A 22501-nucleotide genomic window follows, 5' to 3' on the forward strand; every position below is an offset into this window, starting at 1 on the left:
GTTCGCGGATTTCTGCGGACACTGTGTCTTTTAATTTATGGTACATGCTTCCTCAGTTTGTTTGCCCAGTTGATTTCATACAAGGGACACTATTGGCAGATGGCTTAGAAGCTACCCAATCAGAGCATGTATTACATATTAACTAAAACTCCTCAATGCTATAAGATATGCTTGATTATTCTTTTGACTGCTTGATTGTTTGCTTGTCTCTGCCTCTCTCTCACCCTCTCTGACATTCTCTGCGCCTAACGGAGGGGGTGTGAGCAGAAGTGCTGTTTGCTTAAAAGATACTGACACTCCTCTAAAAAATGCCGCTTTATTGCGGTGCTCGGCATATTTAAAAGCACAAAAGCACACGTATTGATTTTTTGATTGTTGCTTTAATCTCGCTCTCTCTCTGATGTTCTCTGCGCCTGACGGAGGAGATGTGAGCAGAGGAGCGGTTTGCTTAGAAGATATGGATGCTCATCTAAAAAATGCCGCTTTATTGCGGTGCTTCGGCAAACTTAAAAGGACACGTATTGATTTTTTGATTGTTTGCTTTTCTTTGCGAGCGCTCTCTCTCTCTTAAATTCTCTTCTCCTGATGCAGACACTACTTTGAAGAAAAGATATATTTGCATTCTTTTAATTGTGAGAAAGAACTGTCATCTCTGTCTTGTCATGGAGCACAGTTTAAACTTTTGACTAAAGGGTGTTATTTCATGTCTAGAGGGCTCTAATAATGTTAACAGTGTGGGAGAGTTTATAAGGGCTTCAAATATATAAAAATAACCAATGGTTTCTACTTCGCGAATTTTCACCTATCACGGGGGTTTCTGGAACGCAACCCCCGCGATCGAGGAGGGATTACTGTACCTGAATATATATTCAATAGTTGTTTCATGTTACTAGATTGTAGGAGTGACGGATGCATTGAAGGTGGAGGTGGGATTAAATCAGGGATTGGCTCTGAGCCCTTTCTCATTTGCAATGGTGATGGACAGGCTGACAGACGAGATTAGACAGGAGTCACCGTTGACTATGATGTTTGCTGATGACATTGTGATCTGTAGCAATAGTAGGGAGCGGTGGGATTGTGGAAGAGAGGTGAAAAAGAGAGTGCAGGCAGGGTGGAATGGGTGGAGAAGAGTGTCAGGAGTAATCTGTGACAGACAGGTATCAACAAGGGTGAAAGGGAAGGTCTACAGGATGGTAGTGAGACCAGCTATGTTATATGGGTTGGAGATGGTGGCATTGACCAGAAAGCAGGAGACAGAGCTGGAGGTAGGAGAGTTAAAGATGCTAAGATTTACATTGGGTGTGACAAGGACGAATAGGATTAGAAATTAGTACATTAGAGGGTCATCTCAAGTTTGATGCTTGGGAGACAAAATCAGAGAGGCGAGACTGCGTTGGTTTGGACATGTGCAGAGGAGAGATTCAGAGTATATTGGAAGAAGGATGCTAAGGATACAGCTGCCAGGGGAGAAAAAGAGGAAGGCCTAAGAGGAGGTGTATGCATGTGGTGAGAGAGGACATGCAAGTGATAGGTGTAACAGAACAAGATGTAGAGGATAGAAAGATATGGAAGAAGATGATCCGCTGTGGCAACCCCTAATGGGAACAGCCGAAAGAAGATGAAGAAGAAGAAGTTGTTTCATGTTACTAGATTATTAAATTTCCAAAGTAAACAATAGGAATATCAATGCCTTATGTGGCTTTGTTATTAACTACCTTTGCTTTTTGTCACTGCTTCTCTTGAACATATTACAGCATTATTTCCAGATTTAGTTCCCGCCAAGTACTTGCATTACAGTTAAAAATGGATTTAAAAAATACTATGTGAATGTTTACTGGGACAAGCTCTGGCTTCTTGCGACAGCGTAAAGCTTTCACAACTCCACTACAGAGCAATCAAAATAGATTTCACATTAACAAGGAAAATATTTCCCTGTATTCATTCATCCCTTTTCTAAGATAGAGAAAAAGATGAAGCAAGGTCTAGACTGAACATAATCTCAGCCACTTAATTATGTTGATTTACACTTGACCAATTCTGAGTAAAGTAGCTTTTAAAAGCCTTGAAGCAAACATGCAAACTCCACACAGAGAGGAAGTAAACTAGTTTATGATTCTACTGTGCATTTATTGGGGATTGTCACATAAAGTCTTAGTCTTAGGTGTAAGTCACTTACTGCTTAGAGCAGGTTATTACTTTGTATTTTATCTTCATGAAGAGTTAACAAAAACTGTCCTATGAAACCTGAGCCAAAGCAAAGACCTATTACTCAGTTAATTGTGGGGCTTTTTATTACATGTTCAACTGTACAACTCCAGTTTAAAATTTAGTTTTGTGACCCAATAATTAGTGCAAGGAACATTTCACCAACTTGAGATTCAAAAACAGCTAGGAAAATTGCAATCAAGCCCACATCATAGTGCGCTATATGAAGTAAAGAAACTTTCAAAGCTTCCTTGTCAAATTCTATAAATAAAATCTGCACAACTGAATCAAATTAAGTGCAACAATAAAGCAACCCCCTGACAGACGCAGGTAATATGGGTTTAAAAACCCCACCTCATTGGTCCTCACCATTTTGTGTGCTCTGATGACATACACAGGCAGAAATTATACATTCATTAAGTGTACTGGCAATGGCACCTTTTAAAAAACAGGTAAGAAAGCTGCAAACATTGCTGTCATAGTTGAGCAGTATAGAGAGATTCTCTTTGCAGGCACGACAGTAGGCTGGTGGTGTATACAATGTTATATTGTTCTACATTCTAGTTGTCATAAAAGAAAATTGTGATTTTTTAAAATTTTGTGTTTAAAACCAAAGAACCTGTGCTCTAATAGTTTTTTCTCTTAGGACATAATAAGGCAGCAACATGGTTTTTATGTTATTTAAGTAACACCATTTCAGAGTATGTTGAGACCCTGAGCAAAGGAGTAATCAGTATATAAGATGGTCTGCTACTTCTTGGCATTTATTATATCAGATGGAAGGGCTGCAAATGTAAGCTGAACTAGCTGAATAAAGTTTAACCTACCTACTGTTTAATTTCCTTTTTACACATTTAAGTGAAATGGCTAAAAACAAACAGAAGTAAACAGAATCAAGACAGTTTACTAGCCAGTTTGTGTCTACCTAGCATGGAACAAATAAGCGAGAGACAAGTGTGCATAAACGGGTTTTACCTAGCTGAATAAAGTAGACTCCCCCATCCTCTCAATTTCCTTTTTACTTTATTTCCCTTTCAACAACGTTAAAAGTAAAATGGCTAAAAGTAAACAGAAACAGGCAGACTCGAGGTACTTTATAAGCCACTTCATGTCTAACCTAGCATGTAGCGACAGAAAGAGAGTACGCACACCATGGCAAGAACCAGAAAAAAGAGTAATAATACCAAACAGAAGAACGCACACTCCCAACATTTGAAACACAGCTTTCAAAGTTTAAACACCAGCAACTTACATTAGTATAAAATGTGTAATAAATTGCATAGCCTTTGTATCTTGCTAGCAGATGACATAGTGCTTAAGCAGAAATTGCCAAGAATAAGACATTAATTCTGCCTATTTTGAGTTGATTGACATTAATAAGTTCAGATTTCCATTTAAATGTTTACATACTTTCAATTCTTTATATAAAAAATTTATCATATTTCTTGGATTATAACATATCCCTAGCCTCAATAATAATGCCTAGTGATGGGCATGTCAAGTATTAACAATGAATCCAAATGTGATAACATGCTGCCTTTTATGACTCCTTATGCACTGCACAACTGGGAGAGTTACTTTGGAAGTAGTATATTTTCTGACTTATCCAGCATTCTGTTCATCTTTATTGCCAGTTCTTGCTTTTAGCATACATCACTTCCTAATGCTGCCAACACAACAGCCTCCCTGTTCTTTTAGCTTACCACGACTTGCATTTGAAGCCACAAAAGTATGCTTATGGATGGTTTAAGTAAATATTTAAACACAATGTGACAGTTTTCCATAGTCAATGAAAAATTAGACATAGTAAGAATTCATACAGATTACATTTGTATGTGTTAACTAATTGAGAACAATGTGGCCAAGCTTCATAAGTGTTTTTGCTTCAAATTGTACATCTTTAAAGACTCAGTATCAAGCGACATGAATACATAGCTCAATATCACTGCAAGATAACATGCAGCTTAACTAAGCAAAGAGTGCAATAATAAAAAATACATTACGTAATTAAATTCCACAGACACAAGTGTCACCCAAGACTGAAATTGAGTACCCCAGAAAAAAAAGTGCAGAAACTTTTAAACTGGAGGATAATTAAACCTGGAAATTGATGTAGAGCACAAGCTGCCTCTAATTAAGTGAAAACAAGTAGCCACTGTAAATCTGTAGAACTCAAAGTGAGAATCAATACTTTTAATTGACAGATAAGTGCCAACATATGAAAACACTACGAACACCCATATTCCCAAATAGATCAGCATTGCTGACTTTCTGTTATATAACAAAAAGCCTTGGATACATGTTGAAGGCCTGTCTCCTCTTAGCTCTTCAGTATTCATTCAGTTTCCTGCCCCACAGTTCTCAATCCCTTGAGTGCTTACCAGCTGGACCAAGTGATGGCCAAACAGTTAGGTGGAAGTAGAAATGCTGACTATGGGTAGTAGCTTGTTATTCACACTTCTACACATTTTACATTTTAAAGTGATCTTCATTTTCCCCCCCAAAGTCTCCTCAGTGAAAAGCAATGAAACGTGTGGGATACGTACGTTGTGATTGGGAAACCACCTTAGTGCGGCTGCGTCCTCTGGAATCCACTTGACTGACACCCATGCTGCCAGTCGCTGCTGTCAAAGACTGCTTGGTACGAATGCGACCTGCAAAAAAACAGGGTGGCATGGATATAAAGAGGTAGAAGAAGCTGAGACGGATGGATTTTATTAAGTAAATATGTATCCAGTATATAAAAAATGACTTTCCTAGGTTTCTGTCAGCTGTTCCATGTCATATTCCATTATTCTTTCTCAATGAGGCCAGATACATATAGAAACAGCAGAGCAGTTCAGTGTATGATGCTGCACGATATTTACTACACTGTCTGAAACACTACACAAAACATCAATCAAATCATATAATATTTTTCAACAGGACCTTCTCTGCTCAGCAATGGTGGAGATCTGGGTGGCTGCAAACACTTATACCACCTCCAGCCCACAGTGAGACCAAAACTCAGATCTACCAAGTTAAATGATTGACAAATGCCTCCACGACCAAACACAGATAACTCTGCACAACCTTACTTCTGCCTCAGTAGCCAGCATGTGCACTTCACTTCTATAGCTGTAGTTTAAGCAAATGTTCTAAGGTAAGTGGTAAAGACTCCTCCATCGCAAACATTCCAACTCAAGACCAAACTGACACTTTTTGCAAGTACAGTAACATGCAACCCATGCTTTATATTGTAAATCACATTGAGATATTGCTTGTCAAGAAAGACAAAATATGAAGATTGACTCATTTGTAATTACCAATCTGTTTCAGCTATTATCCCACAACACAGATCTTTTCCAATGAATAAGTAGAAGATTTTTCTATCTCATTCTGTTCAGGGTGGTCTAAACCCCAGACCAAAAACACAAGACAATGTAATGCTCAAGTAGAAAAATGGATGAGCAATACCATGAAGCACCAGGCCCTCATTAAAGACTTCTGAAGGTACAATGTACTAAAGTTAACATTTAGGACTCACATATTATACTGACTGAAATGCTATCAAAACAATTTAAAGAAAATTTCCTTGGCTTAAGCCTGCACCTTTAGGTATTGTTTGATGTGAATGAGAAAGGTGTGTCTTTATCAGTTTTTCTTACTGCTCTCTAGTAATATTATCATGACATTTTTCATTTTTGATCCTGTTAAGTCTAGCAGTCCAATAATTTCAGTAAGATTTAAAAAGAAAAAAAGGGTGATATTGCTAAAATGCATTTTAAAAACCACTGATATGCAGCACGAAAGTATAGCTTGGGGAACTGGTCAATTATTTCCCATGGACATGACACAGACACAGGAAACAATCCTCTTATCACTGTCTGAAGAGTGTAAAAAGGGGAGAGATTAAGTGCTTTGTTCAGATCACTTCTGTTAGTAGATCTAGTACTTAAGCTTACTGGGAGCAGATGATAGTAGAGCCAGGTTATAATGAAGAGTGCTACTAGGACCTTGGGAGTTGGTAGTATTCCAGCACACCATGCATACACAAAATTACACAAGTCAGAGATAGTGAACCAGCAGCACCAAGACTTTCAGAGCACCATGGATACTTGGGTAAGCAGGAGTGTAGCAAGAAAGGAGAACTATATGTTTTCCAGTCACTAAGTGGTTTACATTACATATAGGAAAAGACTATATAGTCTTAACGATAGTGATGGTTCACTCAGGACAAAAAATTGAAAAAGATGAAGAAGCAACACACTAAGTGAGCAAAGATGGAAACCTGTGAGGTATAGGATGCTTGTTCTTACCATCAGCCTTATCAGATGAATCATCTTCGCAGGGGCAGGCAAAGAACAGGAAGAAGTGGTGTGTTAGTAGTAAGAATGAAGCATACAGGAAAGACAATGGTCAGCAAAAGAAACTTAACAAACACTAGAATCTGAGAGATGTCTCTGTTTGCTGTCCTGACACAGAAGAACAAAGACCTGCTTTCCATTTGCAATTTTTCTTCCATTATAACCCCAAGAGGAAAATGATCAAAACAAGTGAAAACATTAAAGGTGGTGGAAACAGAGGCACATCACCATACTCAGACTTACTGGACCATACAAGGACATTGTCCTGACATTCTAATTCACTAGGATCAGTCACTCAAGAGTGAAACTAGATAACCTTACCTAAAGATCCACAAGAACCAGGAGGGAGACCAGCAGTCGACAGACGTCCTGCGCCACTAGCCTGTCCAGCATGCCGAACTTTAGCTCCTGCTGCTGCGTTCACATCAACATCACTTCTAGACCTTTGCAAAGACCCTGGTGTGGCAGCTGCCTTCATGCCAGAAGGAACTAGAGAAGAGAACATACGTTAATGAAGTCAGCCAGTTTTGATAACAAATTAATAAAGGGTAGGTTTCTATTGTTTATCATTGTCATCAAAAATGCCACTGCACAGACAGCTTTACCTATTGGGTATTGCAATTCCTGAAGGGTATTCTGGAATCCATGATATCCACCACAGAGCATTGAATCTATATCTGTGATCTCTCCATTGGTTAATAAAGCTCAGTTTTACTGCTTAAACAGTAGCAAACATTTCTGCAGAAATGACTAAGAATAACAGTGCTATTCCCATTAACAAAAACATCATTAAAGAAACAAATTACTGAAAATTAGAACTAAATGAAAACAAGACAATAAAAATTATAATGATCATCTTCACTACGCTTGTCTTTGTGTATAAAGTAAATGAGTGTATGGTTGCCGGTAAACAGTAAAACCTCGATTATCTGTCACTCAATTAACAATCAGTGCCACAAAATAAAAAAAAACACCAGCACCTACTTATTACTGTACTATTACTACTGCCATGCAGTACACTGTGAGCTGTGCGCATTGGAATAACTCTCTCTTGTACTAGCGCATAGTGTTCTTCCCCAGCACAACAGTATCAGTTAAGTACCTTGAGTTTTAGATAGATAGATAGATAGATAGATAGATAGATAGATAGATAGATAGATAGATAGATAGATAGATAGATAGATAGATAGATAGATAGATAGATACTTTATTAATCCCAAGGGGAAATTTTAATAGCATTTCGTAGCTTTTCTCTTTTTTTAACAATTAGTCTACTATACATTGTTATGGCCGATAAACACATGCATTTGGTATTGTAATTGTTACAAAAAATTGAAATTATTAAACATTCACAAAATAGCTAAAGTGCTTTAAATAAATACTGTTTTAATTTAGGGAGTACAAAGAACAACAGTGAACAATAAAGCGTGATGCCAACAAAACTGAAAAATGATTGAAAATTGAAACCAGCGATGGTAATGTTATTTGTATTAATTTTAATGTTCTTCTGTACTGAAAGTTTCTTTTTAAGTTTGTTTATATATTATGTATTGTTAATATATTGTGACGTGCAGGCAGCTGATGATGCACTGTGCAGGAGAAGAAAGGGTGGAATTAATTCAGGAAGTGATGGGACTGGGTGAAGGGCTTCCAAACTTTAAGGGGCTAACACGCCTCTTAGGAGATGAGTGACAGGAGAAGTTAGAAGGAAAAAGGAAGGTGCGATGGAAGGAAGTTTTAAGCAGAGAGTCAGGAGACAATAAGCAGGAGTGTTTGTGGTATAGGGAAAAAAAGAATGTAAGTGGCATGATATAAACTGATTGTAGGGAAAGCTTTCTTTTATTGTTTTGGAGGTGTGGTCCATAGTCCAAATAACAGAGTATAAGACGGCACCATTTGTTATGGAAAGAAGACTCCAAATAAAATGTAGAAAACTCCAGTACCTCTGAGATGTATTTTTTTATTATGCTGGTCATTACAATATTATATGAATTAATTAATTTTATTAATACTATATTATATTTTATTAATATAGATTTGTTTTGTAAATAAATACGGCTATTCGCTAAACTAATCGACTATATACAATTTTTAAAGTAGCTGTTTTGTTATTCGCCTTTTCTCTTATCCCAATTAATTACTGCTGATGTTTCAACGTGGGTGGTGCGGTGTCACAGAGTATGCTCTGACCACACTGTCACGATGAACATCTCTATGTTAAATGCTTCACTGATAGCAAACAGATGGACTGCAATAATTTTAATATATAAAGAATGCTGCAGTACTGCAAAGTTTTAAACAGAGGATTGTGATGTGATGTGGGAGCTCATCAGTACCATTAGTTCTGAAGAATGCCATCCCATAAAGGGTTTATTTTAACAAGAATAATGTACCAGATCTGCTCTCTATTAAAAACTGGCTGGGTCTGCATGCAGCAAACGTTCTTTAACAGTGCTTATCATATAGCCAGCCCATCAGTGGTAAAGCACTAGAACTACCTGATTCATGCAGAAGACAATCTTGGTAGGTCTTACAAAAACTTTGTTTGGTCTCTTTACTTTGCAGCAGCACAGAGATCTGGCTGGGATTGTTAAATCTTAACTCAGGAGCAAACAAATAGCCATTCCTCCATGCTATTAAATTATTTCCTCCCAGTTTAGGCTCAGAGGGAGCTACCCATGGTTTTGCATGTTGCTTATTAAGGGAACGATCTGAGCTGTTGTTGTAACAGATGAGTAATACATAATTTAAATGCTATGCTGGTAGAAAGGCGGTATATACATGGGAAAACATTTATCTTTATTTCCGTTATTGCTATTAAACAGTTTAAAGAAGTGACTTCAACAGTATTTAAATAAATAAATAAATAAGAAAAGTAAGAATTCCCAGAAAAAAGACACTCAAAGTTTCGAAATGGGTAGAGGAGAAATAGTTTGCATCAGGTAAAAATTCAAGCGCAAATACCAAATAAGAATACATGTGTACAAAGTTCTTACTGTTCGTAAAGTATATTTTCAAAGTAAAATAACAGTTTTTTTGAAATGAAATAACCATTTGACTAAACTTGTTGCAGGTTAATGTAACAAATTACGTCAGAGCACAATTATTAGATTCTGGCATATTTTTGATTATACTGGAAGCCTTGAACTATCACATTATCACGAGAACATTTAAGAAAACTGCATGTATTAAGTTGACAGGTATGACACAAATGATATAAATTTATACATAATTTTGCAACTACGAAGTAAACTGTGTTTTTACACTTGTTAAACTATGTCAGTGTGGATATTTTTGATGAGCAATACAAAACTAAGAAAATATGACAAAAATAAGAATTGCTGAAAAAACCAAACTATATAAAAACTAAAAAAAAAAAAAAAAAACACACCTAAATACAAACTAAAATAAGAAAATGACTAAAAAGTATAACTACACAAAAAGAAAAAACTAAAAAAATAACTTAAAAATTAGAAAAACACTGCTTTTCTGGATGCCTTCTGATGAGGTTGGAATCCCGTGAAATGTACTCAATTGATTTTTGTCACTCCTCATATGCTAAATCAGTTAATAGTGTCCTTTTGCAGGCAAAAGAAGGAAATGGTTACATACCTCTTCCGGGGGCACTAGGGGCTCCTGATGTTGACCATTTTGAAGTAAATGGGCGGCTAAGAAGAAAGACAGATTTGAAATTTGAAGAATACAAAATACTCTTTGTGGATTAATTTAAACAAAACTAACACAAGAATAAAAAATTATAATTAACTTCTTGAAAACCAGTTCAGTATTTTTGAATGAACCCATCTTGTAATAATGTGATATCAAACACCAAGGACGGGAAAAGAAGGTTCCTTGTTTTAGGGAATACAGTCTGTAAAAACATACAGGATAATATAGATAAGACGTCTTCTATCATGCTATGGTATATATTTTTGTGCAATTAATTTCTTTGAATTAGTTGTTTACAGTATTTAAACATCCAGTACTGTGTATCACATATTTTTTATAAACTAATTTTTCCTTAAATCTAAAATATATGTTCATTTTCTCTATTTGTTTGCCTTCCGCATTTTTGCTGTCACTATGTCTTATTAAGCAGATGCTGGTCTCATCCTTTTTCTTTTCCCAATACTCCAAAATAATCATATCTTAGTTACCCTTGAAAATGATTAAACTATTTCCAGCATGAGTGAAATCATGAATCAATCAACTCAACAAATTTGACACTCTTTTTACAATCCTGAAAACCAAGACCGCTTAACAATGTAAGTTGAAAGAAATTCCATTTTATTGATTTTTTTAACCTAAAGATGAGCCATAAAGTTTTGTTATACAAAATACTTTCAACTAAAAGTTGTAACAAATAAAAATGTCTACTAATTTTGCTCAATGCCTTTCTGGATGTTGTGTATTTCTCATCTGCCATAAATTTACATTTAAATGCAAAAAAAAATGCTTTGCTTTTATTGGCACTGTATCTTTGTTCTTCAGAAAAATGTTTTAAATGTAACAGACCGGGAATAATAAACATCCAAGACATTTATTTCAAATATTTATATAAAATTATCGATAATGTTTTCACACTATGATTAAATTTTCAGTGAGATTCCCAGATCTGGTGAGTAGGTGATACACGATCAATTCTCTGTCACTCACACTTACAACTTGGTTATACCATATTATCTTGTGTTAAATGAGCACTGATATTGGCTTTGTAAGTTATAAATCTGGAGCACTGGTATAGATGACCTGCCTATAAATGTTACGAAATTACCAAGAAAAATTACTATGTCCTCTTGGCTTTTTTTTTTTTTTTTTAAATTTAGCCTTATAAATGAATGTTGCATTTAAGCAAATCTCTCTTAAGAATAAGACCACGTTTTAAGTTTCACAATTATGAATTATATAAACTACACATGACCTTTGGTAGCACAACAGATAACCAAGTTATCAAGTAATACCCAGGATTGTGCTGTACAGGAATTACCCTGTATATGTTGAAACATACATAATAACAGCAGATTCAGTAGTTGTCAAGATGCTAACACTAAGTAAGTCTGACAAAAATACTAATACCATGTCTGTTTTTTTTTTGCTCACTTTAGGCTCTCCTGGGAGCTTGATGAAGAACGGTCTGATTGGGGCAGTGAGGCTACACTGCCTGAACTCTTCAAGCCTGACTGAATGGTTCTCTGGTATGATGGCTCCAGGTTGTTGTATAATGCATCTGCTTCAGCCAAGAAATGATTCCGCAGTCCCCAATAGGCCCTGTGTAAAAACAGCATAGTTAATATATAGTCAATAAGAAAACCCTAAAATGTTCAGATGAAATACATATCAACTGTGTTAACTTCAGTTCAGTATGGAGTGCGTCCAATAAAAAGCAGTATAAAAACAGTATCAATTGAATAATGTATCCATGCTAATATGCACTGTGCTGCTCATACAATATAAACACAATAATCAAACACTTCAGTAATGTGTTCCTGCCATTCAAAGTGAGAGCAGCTGCAAACATTTTCTTTTTAGTATGACAAAGGCTAAGCTCTGTAAAGGAGGGACACTATGACTGTAGGTTTTCATGATAATCTGAAAACATTTGATTTAATTAAACTTAGTTTTTAAAGTAATTTCTTATATAGCTTTGCTGGCCTATATTATAAACTATGCTATGAGTTTATTTGGTCTCTGACATAATTGCTATGGTTTCAGCTCCTTCAACTCATCATACCATTTCAATTTAAATGCTCACTATAAAGCAGTATAATTTCTGATAAGTTGACATCTATGATAAAGTATTAAGTGGCATTGTATAAGTCTAACACAACTTACTTTCTGGCTTCTACTCGGGCTTCTGCATCAGCATCCCGGATTCCTTTTCTTATGCTTTCAACCAGAACGGCTGCATGCCTAGAAGTAAAATGATGATTAAATAGCACCCAGGCATATAGCAAATTAATACCCAAAGACAGATGTTTTACTCATTTGGGATGAGATCCCAACACAGTCCTGAGATATTCGATATACCTGTACTTTTTCGTATCACTAAAAACCACTTAGTGTGCCAATATTACAGGAAACAAGAGTCAATGTAATCTTTGCTGATATTTTCTAAATGATCACTCATTAAATCAGAAGTGAGTCTTGGGATAAAGTTTACAACTTCACCTGGTATGAAGGAATGCTACAGCAGCCTGCACTATGCCTGTTGTCCTCAGATACTCAGTTTGTCTGTCTGTCTAAACTGTCCTGAAAAAACAACTTGTTGAATGATTTTTCAAGATAATAGGTTGGCTAAAGGCAAGAAAACACAAGCCAAGGGAAAAAAGACAGGTTGGCTTAAGCATAGAAGCAGCAAGAACAGGAGCAGCTACAGAATAGAATGAAACCATGATGTCTCACTTGCAGATAAATGAGGGTTAGCTTACCGTTCAAGGGAATGTGTATGCCACTCCTGGAGTAATAAATCCAGAAACTCATAACAGCGTCTACAGAAAAAAAGGAGCAAATACAAAGTTCATACTAGCTTACAAAAAAAACAAAAAAACCTGCTGCCTCAAACAGGCCACAGCTGTGACTTATCTAGTGTACTTTTTAAGGGTATCTAAGCTGCTTTGCCAACTTAGCAAATTATCAGAAATGTCAAGAATGCAAAGAATGACAAATTCAGCACTACTGACAGCTCCACCAGCAAGTCACAGGTTGACTGAAGAGAATTTGGTCAGGGAAAACTATATATCCAGCAATGACAAAATGTGTTACAATTCCACTTTACACTTTCCTGCATATTCTGACTTTCTGCTGTGTCAATTACATATAAATATGTACAGATGAAGTTACATAATCACTTGAGCGTGAAAAAACAAATCCAACAATTTACTCGGGACCAAACCATCTATGAAATTCTCCCCAAAAACGTACCTTCTTACTGCCACAGATTTAGACGTGCAATTGCTGGTAATCAGAGGAATCAACCGTGGCACATGAGTATGCTATTAGAGAGAAAAAGAATAAAGCAAATAATCCACATTGAAATGTTTCTCAGTTTGTACAAAGTATACTAAATGTATACACTTTAACCACAAACATATGTAGAGCACTTACTTTCCTAATGAGAATTCTTCTAGCATATCTATGTTTATGGTTACTTTCCTTTAAGTCACTTGGCATGTTTTTAGTTGTTTTATTTGACACTGCATCATGCTTATGGCATGAGATACTATTTTTGGGGATAGACAATAACTTGGTAGTTTCCTAAAGCCTATAAAAGATCTTCAGAAATACTTTGGGGGAGTTAGTTCTGTTAACAGCTTAAACTCTGAATCATCAAAAGAATAAAGAAACTACACAGTGCTTTACTGACATGCTGGCTGCCCTTATTTGTTGTCTCTTAGTGACAAATCAGAACAAGGATACAAATGAAAAAAGGTGTTCTTCATGCCTTTTCACATACTGTTTTGATACTTTCAGAAATATTCTTTTACAGTAGGGCAAAAAGCCTCTGTCGCTGCATTTTAGGTGACACCTAATTGCATACACTGACCGACACACATATCAACACTCACCCGAATAATGAACCTGATGGCTAATACTCCTGACGTGGCCATCACCTTAGCACAGTTTGGTATCAGGTTGAACAAAATAGGCACAATGGCTTCAGCGCCGTGGTCAAACTTGTTGCCCAATACAGTAGAAAGATGTCTATTCAGGAAAAAATAACCCAGGATGAGATTAATTCACACTAATGGGCATGTCAGGTCACTCCCAAACCCTGCCCTGCAAGTACAAGTATGTCCTTACTGCAATGTATTTATCAAAAGCTTACACATAGTAATAGCCTATGGCAGGGCTATTCAATTATAAATTCAGTTGGGCCACATTTTCAAAACAAGAAATTTAGCTGGGCAAGACATTTTCAGTGGCTGGTAAGTAGTAGGTTATAACAAATTCTAAACCAACACAAATAAATGTATTGAAAAACATGTTTAGTCATTGTTTCCCTTTTAAATTTGGTCACATCTGACAAAGGCAAATCAAAAAGTGTATAAAAAACGGAATCTGAGGTAGTAGGAATACTTTTTTCCCCCACTTTAAAAAAAACAAAAAACATTTTGGTCATATCTAACTTAGGCACATCTCAAAGTGCATAAAAACAAAATAGTACATGATATTAGCAATAACATTTGTTACCCTTTTGAAAGAAAATAAACATTTTGCTCATATCTGACTCAGGTACATGTCAAAGAGCATAAAATCAAAAAAGTACACAGTATTAACAAAAACATTGGTTTCCCTTTTGAATAGGCCAGACCTATGGAGGTAAAGCTAGGGTGCGAGTACCAGCATTTTACCCTAAATCTTTTACAAAACTGTCTACTGTGAATATCTTGTTTTTGATAGGAAACATCTAAAAATACTTGTACTATTACATGGCAAAGCAAATAAAAAATTAAATATGTCACCCAATTATTCAAAAAAAAAAAAAAAAGGCTTCGTGGTGAGGCAAGAAGCAAAAACAAAGCACTCAAATTTTACTTAAGCGTTAAGGGAGGCTATGAGAAAAATGCTTGAATGAATATAATAGCTTTAACCTCTGTACAGATTCCATCATAGCACACTCTAGGCTACAATTGCAAGTATAGAGTTTTCAGCAGATGCATAGTAATAGACTCATATCAGTATGGCTGCTATGGTGTCTACAATAGTCTAATTAGCTTATACTTTCACCAAATCAACTTTGGTAACAGTGACCAGTCTTGTACTTTATGGTCCAATGAATTAATCACTAGCAGACCACACTGTAAATATAGCTATTATGAAGGGTTTATTCAAATGCTCCTTCCACCAATATAACAATGACTGCAGTAATGGAGGACCTCCCTAGCACTTGCCCCCTCACCACAATCAATTACAGGAAGACCCTAATAACCTTGCGTTTGCTCTCTTAAATGACAGACTGGATTCTCATCATTTTTTTTGTGCTTTAATGTGTGCTACCCAGGAAGACATGCAGCTCAAAGTTTTCTAGCTATACTGAGCAAACACTGTATTAGTGGTACCTCTGTGGTGTTGCTATTTAAACCTGAAGTATTCAATTGGCTAGCTACTTACGCCACAGTGATGCAGGCTTCTCTGACCACCTGTGAGCGCAAATCCTTAGCTGAGAGCTTGAATGCTCCATCTAGCAGCCTCAAATGTTGGTAGAAACAGTCGTATTCTGCAGCCCCAGCAATCAGCAATGAGCGGATCTTTTTAAGCTAGAACAAAGAGAAAATACAAGGCACCATCCATCAAACTGTCCCATCAAAGTGTTCATTTCTTATGTCCAAGGTAAATGTGCAATGCATGTAAAATTGCCACACACCGCATTGACTCTCTGATCCCAGTCGTGCTTGTCGTCAGATAGGATTTCCCTGATTTTATTCAGATTCTCTTCAAGATCCCTACTTGAATATATCTGCAAACACAAGATGATTTTTATGAGAGCACTGTGGTGAAATACCGCCCAGATCTGCAAGTTTAATCTTCAAGTCCAATTGGTGGAAAGATCAGCCTAAAGCTCACACATTACTGGTACAATTCCATAAATAAACGAAAACTTGCTCACCCAATTCACAAAACAAAGAAACAAAATCATCACATTTGTCATTCTGCCCTGTGATAGCAACTGATTTCAGGTTTATTGACACTTGAGGCCAACATAGGTAAGGCGCACATTCTCTGTCTTTAGTCACTGGCAGGAATTTTGTATTGCCCATTTTACATCAGGCTGTTTTTACAATGCAATACACAAAGGATTAGCTCTAGCATAGAAAAAAAGCACTACATGAACATGAAGTGGTCACCTGCACAGTAGGGACCTCAGTAAATGCTTTAACAAAATCATCTTCATCCACAGCACCAGCAACCTCCTTGGCAGGACCTGTACAAAGAGAACCATTCGTTAGAATTTAAAAACAAGAAAAAATGTGTATACTACAGTATGTGTTTTTTATATTGATCCAAGTTAAGCACCTTGAGCTTGGGTAAGGGACTACATAAATAGTAATAATAATTTTTATTATTACTATTATTATTATTTAGTAAAACCCATGGTTTTAGAAGGGTTGCCACAAATAATTATTTTGTAAACGATTAGTCTATTAACTATTTGATTAATCTATCAACTAATTTTATCCAAATAATTGAATAAATGTATTTATATACTGAATAATTTAACATGAAGAATTAAAAATCATCAGGATATGAAAAAACACAATACAATTCCAATAATATGATAAATAAGATAACATTGCTAACATTAAAATATTTCAATCAAAAGTGCCTAAATGTTAAAAAATATAGATTTTTTCTTTTATTAATAATGAACTTATTAACATAAATTGAAATTAGAAGTTCAACCTGAAACAAGATAAAAAAAAAATTAGGCTTTTAGGTTGGATCCACTCATTTCACATGTATTTAAAAAATACTCCATCTCAAATTGAGAAGATACTAATAAGACTCCCTGAATATAGCTTCTAAGCATATTTGGCATAAACCTGGTTGATAATGTTTGTAAAGTATGCAGGTGCATCTCTATAAATTAGAATATCATCAAAAATGTAATTTATTTCAGTAATGCAATTCAAAAAGTGAAACTCATATTATATAGATTCATTACACACAGAGTGATATATTTCAAGCGTTTATTTCTTTTCATTTTGCTGATATTGGCCTACAGGTAATGAAAACTCAAAATTCAGTATCTCAGAAAATTAGAATATTACATAAGATCAATAAAAAAAAAATAATAAAGATTTTTAATTCAGAAATGTTGGCCTACTGAAAAGTATGTCCATGTACATACTCAATGCTTGGTTGGGGCTCCTTTTGCATGAATTACTGCTTCAATGCGGCATGGCATGAAGGCGATCAGCCTGTGGCACTGCTGAGGTGTTATGGAAGTCCAGGATGCTTTGTTAGTGGCCTTCAGCTCCTCTGCATTGTTGGGTCTGGTGTCTCTCATCTTCCTCTTGACAATACCCCATAGATACTCTGTGGAGTTTAGGTCAGGTGAGTTTGCTGGCCAATCAAGCACAGTGATCTCATGGTCACTAAACCAGATATTGGTACTTTTGGCAGTGTGGGCAAATACAACGTCCTGCTGGAAAATGAAATCAGCATCTCCATAAAGCTTGTCAGCACAGGGAAGCATGAAGTGTTATAAAATTTCATAGTAGACGGCTGCGCAGACTTTGAACTTGATTAAACACAGTGGATCAACTCCAGCGGATCGCATGACTCCCCAGTGCCACTCCACTCCTCCTCCAGACTCTGGGATTGATTTCCAAATGAAATGCAAAATTTACCTTCATCTGAAAAGAGGACTTTGGATCACTGAGCAACAGTTCAGTCAGTTTTATCCTTAGCCCAGATAAGACAGTTATAGCCCATGTCCTGAATACATCTGTGTGTTGTGTCACTTGAAGCACTGACTGCAGCCACAGTCCACTCCTTGTGAATCTCCCCCAAATTCTTGAATGGGCTTTGCTTCACAATCCTCTCAAGGCTGTGGTTATCTCTGTTGCTTGTGCACCTTTTTCTGCCACATTTTTTCCTTCCACTCAACTTTCCATTAATATGCTTGGATACAGCACTCTGTAAACAGCCAGCTTCTTTAGAAATGACCTTTCGTGGCTTACCCTCCATGTGGAGGGTGTCAATGACTGTCTTCTGGACAACTGTCAAGTCAGCAGTCTTCCCCATGATTGTGTGGTCTACTGAAACAGACTGAGAGGCCATTCTAAAGGCTCAGGACATCTTTGCAGGTGTTTTGGGTTAATTAGCTGAGTGGAGTGTGACACCATGAGTCTACAATATTGAACTTTTTCACAATACTCACATTTTCTGAGATACTGAATTTTGGGTTTTCATTAGCTATAAGCCATAATCAGCAAAATGAAAAGAAATAAACTCTTGAAATATATCACTCTATGTGTAATGAATCTATATAATACATGAGTTTCACTTTCTGAATTGAATTACTAAAAATAAATTAGCTTTTTGATGATATTCTAATTTATTGAGATGCACCTATAAATAATACTAAGTGAAAAAATACAGCAGTTGATAGTCTTCATTTCAAGAAATATAAGTTAACTAACGTAAATCCAAATTCTCTAATTGACAGCTACAGACCATTAAATCATAAGTAATTATCAGTAAGAGCTACTTTTTGCACTGCTGTCTTAAGTACAGCTTCATGCATTGACAGGAATATATATACAAGTTTTCTACTGCCATCAATACATTTAAATATTAATTTATTATTTATAAAAACAAAGCAGGACTGAGAATACATGTATATCTATCTGTAAATCTTTTGGTTCATTTTAAAATCAAGACATTTGACGGCAATTTTTCACTTTTTCAAAAGCATTAAACAGTGAGTTACCACTTAATCATCCATCAAGAGTCATATGCATAAGATTCTGTGTGACACACTACTTAGTTAACTATTTGCAGTTCATCTGTTAAAAAAGGCTGTTTCAGACATAGCAAGCAAGACAGAACTTTTACATCGCAGATAGGCAAGAGAAGGGTAACGGGACAGTCATCAACTCAAGAGAACATGGAAAGCGTAGTAGTAGTCTGCCTGCTGCTTGTGCTTATTGACACATTTACAAGACAAAAGACGCTGACGTAGAGGTGCGAAGGGATTTAAGGTGGGACGGGTTTACAAGTTTTTTCGTGGGCTTTGGTAATTATAGTGTTAAGCATGTTCGTATGTGGGATCACTGTTAAGTATCAACAGACACTGGTAATAAAAGGTTAACCGTACTCTAAGACAGGTGCTTAATAGTATTATAAGTGAAAAAAAATCTACACAATACTTTGTCTGTTGATTATCTTAAAGATATTGAAAAATGTAAATACATTTAACAATGTTATGATTGTATGTTCTGTGAAAAGAACTACATAAAACACAAACTGACTGATTAAGGAGTGCATTTAAAATGTTATCTGGAATCAAAAATTAAAGGTGTTTATCTATTAGATGCTGAGTAAAAGGCTGTTATCAAGGTGCAGAAAGACATTTTTTTAACTAATAGAGTGAAAATATGCTGCTGAATACAAATCCAATCAGTTCTTCTTGCATGCAAGTTCGGTGGCATCGCGTCACCCTTAATAAGTAGCATTATACCTCACTTGCTTTGTGTCATAACAAAACAACTGGAGAAGCAACATAAACACATCAAATTGTAGAGTGTATAAAATTGCATTAGTCACACATCCTTTAACATTTCGTTGAAAACTGAACTGGTAACTTAATTAAGTTATCAATGACAATTTAAAATAGACCACAGTGTGTAAGAACTTAGCTTCCTATTCACCACAAATGTCTGGAATACTACTACTACCGCACTTACTGTTTGCTTTATCTCACATGTCACCAAGGTCAATGTCCCCTTTAAGCTAAGCAATCGCTTATACATTTTAGGACCTTTGCTCATGGATTTTACATGCTCGCTCATAAACAAAATTAAACTATCCAAAATAAATAATAATTAAACTAAATCAATTACTGACCAGATTTAAATGACTTTCAAATAAAGTTGTGCTATATAAAACTGCATATGCTATTATTTCTTTGTAATTTCAACTTTTTTTTTGGTCACTTTAATCATGTCTGAGCAAAACCTGAAGGAAAGAGATTAAGTAGTACATTGATGAAAAAAATTTTTGGAGTTTACAACGTTTATAAGCTGGAATGGCTTGTTAAAATGGACTTACCACATAGCGCCAGTCATCATGCTTCTTGGAGAAATTTTTGAATATTCTAAATGGACCTCAGGGAAAGCATGGAGAGTTCAACTTGAACTACAAATCTCATATAACTTCAGTCACAAAACTTAAAAATCAATCAAACGGTTTGTGCAGCAAAAATGGGTGACACCCGACAAGTAAAACTTTTAATAGATAACGTTTTGCTGGCTGTGGAAATAAATTCTTCTATGTTAACTGCTCAGGATATTCATGATCATGTTGCCAAATACAGTGGAACCTCGGTTCACGGACGTCCCGGTTCACGACCAAAAAGCTCGCCAAACTTTTGCCTTGGTTCACAACCACACACTCGGTATACGAACAAGCCAGCCAGTTTCCCTTGCCTGCCTGAGCTGAGCTGAGAGAGAGAGAGCAAGAGCGAGCGAGCACGTGCCTGCTGGGGAGGAGGAGGAGGAGATTGCTGCACTGTTTGCCTGCCTATCTGCAGCCAGTAAGTGCAAGCCAACCATCCCCCCAATTCCACGTGCCTGCTGGGGAGGGGGAGGAGGAGATTGCTGCACGTGTTTGCCTGCCTATCTGCAGGCTGTACGTGCTAGCGCACCATCCACCCACAATAGGCAGCCTGAGAGAGAAAGAGAGAGAGAAAGCGAGCGAGCTGCTGCAAGAGCTCTGTTCATTGTTCTTCTTTCATTGGCTTCTAAGCAAGTGAAGAGTGGTTTGAAGAAAATTTTGAAGAAAATTGAAATCGAAGTAAAGAAAGAAATTACAAGAGGTGGTAAAACTGTTTACCAGTTTACTCATTTACCAATCTGAGAACCCTCCTGCTTTCAAGCAGCACAATTTAAACAAAGCCAGACAGCCAGCAAACATGAAGGGTTGGGTCACAAGAACTTTGTTTTTGGAATGACTGCATGAGGCTTTCACTCCCACCAGTTAAACAGCTAAAAGCACCAGAAACCCAAGAAATCACAAGAGAGAAAACACCTGAAGGAAAACACTTCATGCCAGAACTCGACTCATGCAAGGTTAGTTTTCTTGGTGGTTTTTGTATTACGGATTTTTCAAAAGTTAATTTTTCAGTTCATAACGCGATTTGTTGCAAATGTTTGCTTTTTTCCTTGTGCTTAAAACTCATGAAAGTGTTTGCAGATGGAGTTTTTCATAGCGCGATTAGGTGCAAAGTTACCATTCTCTTTTTTCAAATGTTCCTTTTTTCCGCTGTGCTTAAAACTCATTTTATAAAAAGTGTTTGCAGCAATCAGGCTTTAAGTTTAATACTGTAGCGTGATCTCCTGCAATCTTACTTTTTTGGTTGCTTGCGAGTTGGTTTTTAAATGCACTTCGGATTTGGTCGATGTTCCTTTTTTGCTGCTGTGCTTAAAACTCATTTAAAAAAAAAAATGCTGCGCGAGCACCTGCTACAGAGAGATTAGAGAGCACGAGCGAGCAAGCGCAGAGAGAGAGCGCGCAGCTAACAGGGAAGGGATGGGGGATAGGGGTGTGTGTGTGTGTGTGTGTGTGTGTGTGTGTGTGTGTGTGTTTGCTCGCTCGCGCGCTACAGAGAAAGAGAGCGCGTGAGCCAGGCTGCTCCTGTAGCTGAGGGAGGAAGGGGCTTTGTTGGTGTGTGTGCTACAGAGAGTGAGCGCGAGCGAGCCAGCTATTGTAGCTGAGCAGGGAGCCTGGGTGTTTTGTGTCAGTGTTATTCAATGTTTTTACATTAGTTTACTATTACACTGTGCATTCTATGGTGTAATCTATACTAATAAACGGCAAAGCCCTCACTGACTCACTCACTGACTGTCTGACTGACTCATCACTAATTCTCCAACTTCCCGTGTAGGTAGAAGGCTGAAATTTGGTAGGGTTATACCTTACAGCTTCCTTACAAAAGTTGGGCAGGTTTCATATCGAAATTCTATGCGTAATGGTCATAACTGGAAGCTGTTTTTCTCCATTTACTGTAATGGAGATGAGCTTGAAACCCGTGGGGGCGGAGTTTCGTGTGACATCATCACGCCTTCCACGTAATCACGCAGTACGTAGAAAACCAGGAAGAGGCCCAAAAGCGCTCAAGAAAACATGCATTATATAATTGAGAAGGCAGCGAACAATAAGAAGCGGCGTGACATATACAACTATATTCATGAGTTCTGCTACTTCGGAAACAAAGCACGATGTAA

General features: G+C 36.7%; 1 protein-coding gene across 35 annotated transcripts in view; it reads right to left on the reverse strand.

The window, feature by feature from the left end:
• clasp2 (cytoplasmic linker associated protein 2) overlaps positions 1–22501 on the reverse strand; it is a 271813-nt gene that overhangs the window by 52917 nt on the left and 196395 nt on the right. For 28 of the 35 annotated variants that reach the window (XM_039736292.1, XM_039736289.1, XM_039736285.1 and 25 more), the window contains 12 exons: positions 16397–16473; positions 15916–16008; positions 15663–15808; positions 14117–14252; positions 13473–13543; positions 12980–13039; positions 12384–12461; positions 11652–11819; positions 10164–10219; positions 6873–7040; positions 6504–6527; positions 4752–4859 (listed from right to left, as the gene is read on the reverse strand). In XM_039736292.1, coding sequence (XP_039592226.1) covers positions 4752–4859; positions 6504–6527; positions 6873–7040; positions 10164–10219; positions 11652–11819; positions 12384–12461; positions 12980–13039; positions 13473–13543; positions 14117–14252; positions 15663–15808; positions 15916–16008; positions 16397–16473 — 1185 coding nt within the window. The remainder of the gene's footprint in view (positions 1–4751; positions 4860–6503; positions 6528–6872; positions 7041–10163; positions 10220–11651; positions 11820–12383; positions 12462–12979; positions 13040–13472; positions 13544–14116; positions 14253–15662; positions 15809–15915; positions 16009–16396; positions 16474–22501) is intronic. The other 7 variants (XM_039736300.1, XM_039736302.1, XM_039736280.1 and 4 more) reach the window with 1 other exon arrangement.

The sequence above is a fragment of the Polypterus senegalus genome, chromosome 15 (genome assembly GCF_016835505.1).
Source record: "Polypterus senegalus isolate Bchr_013 chromosome 15, ASM1683550v1, whole genome shotgun sequence".
In the NCBI taxonomy this organism is placed as follows: Eukaryota; Metazoa; Chordata; class Cladistia; order Polypteriformes; family Polypteridae; genus Polypterus; species Polypterus senegalus.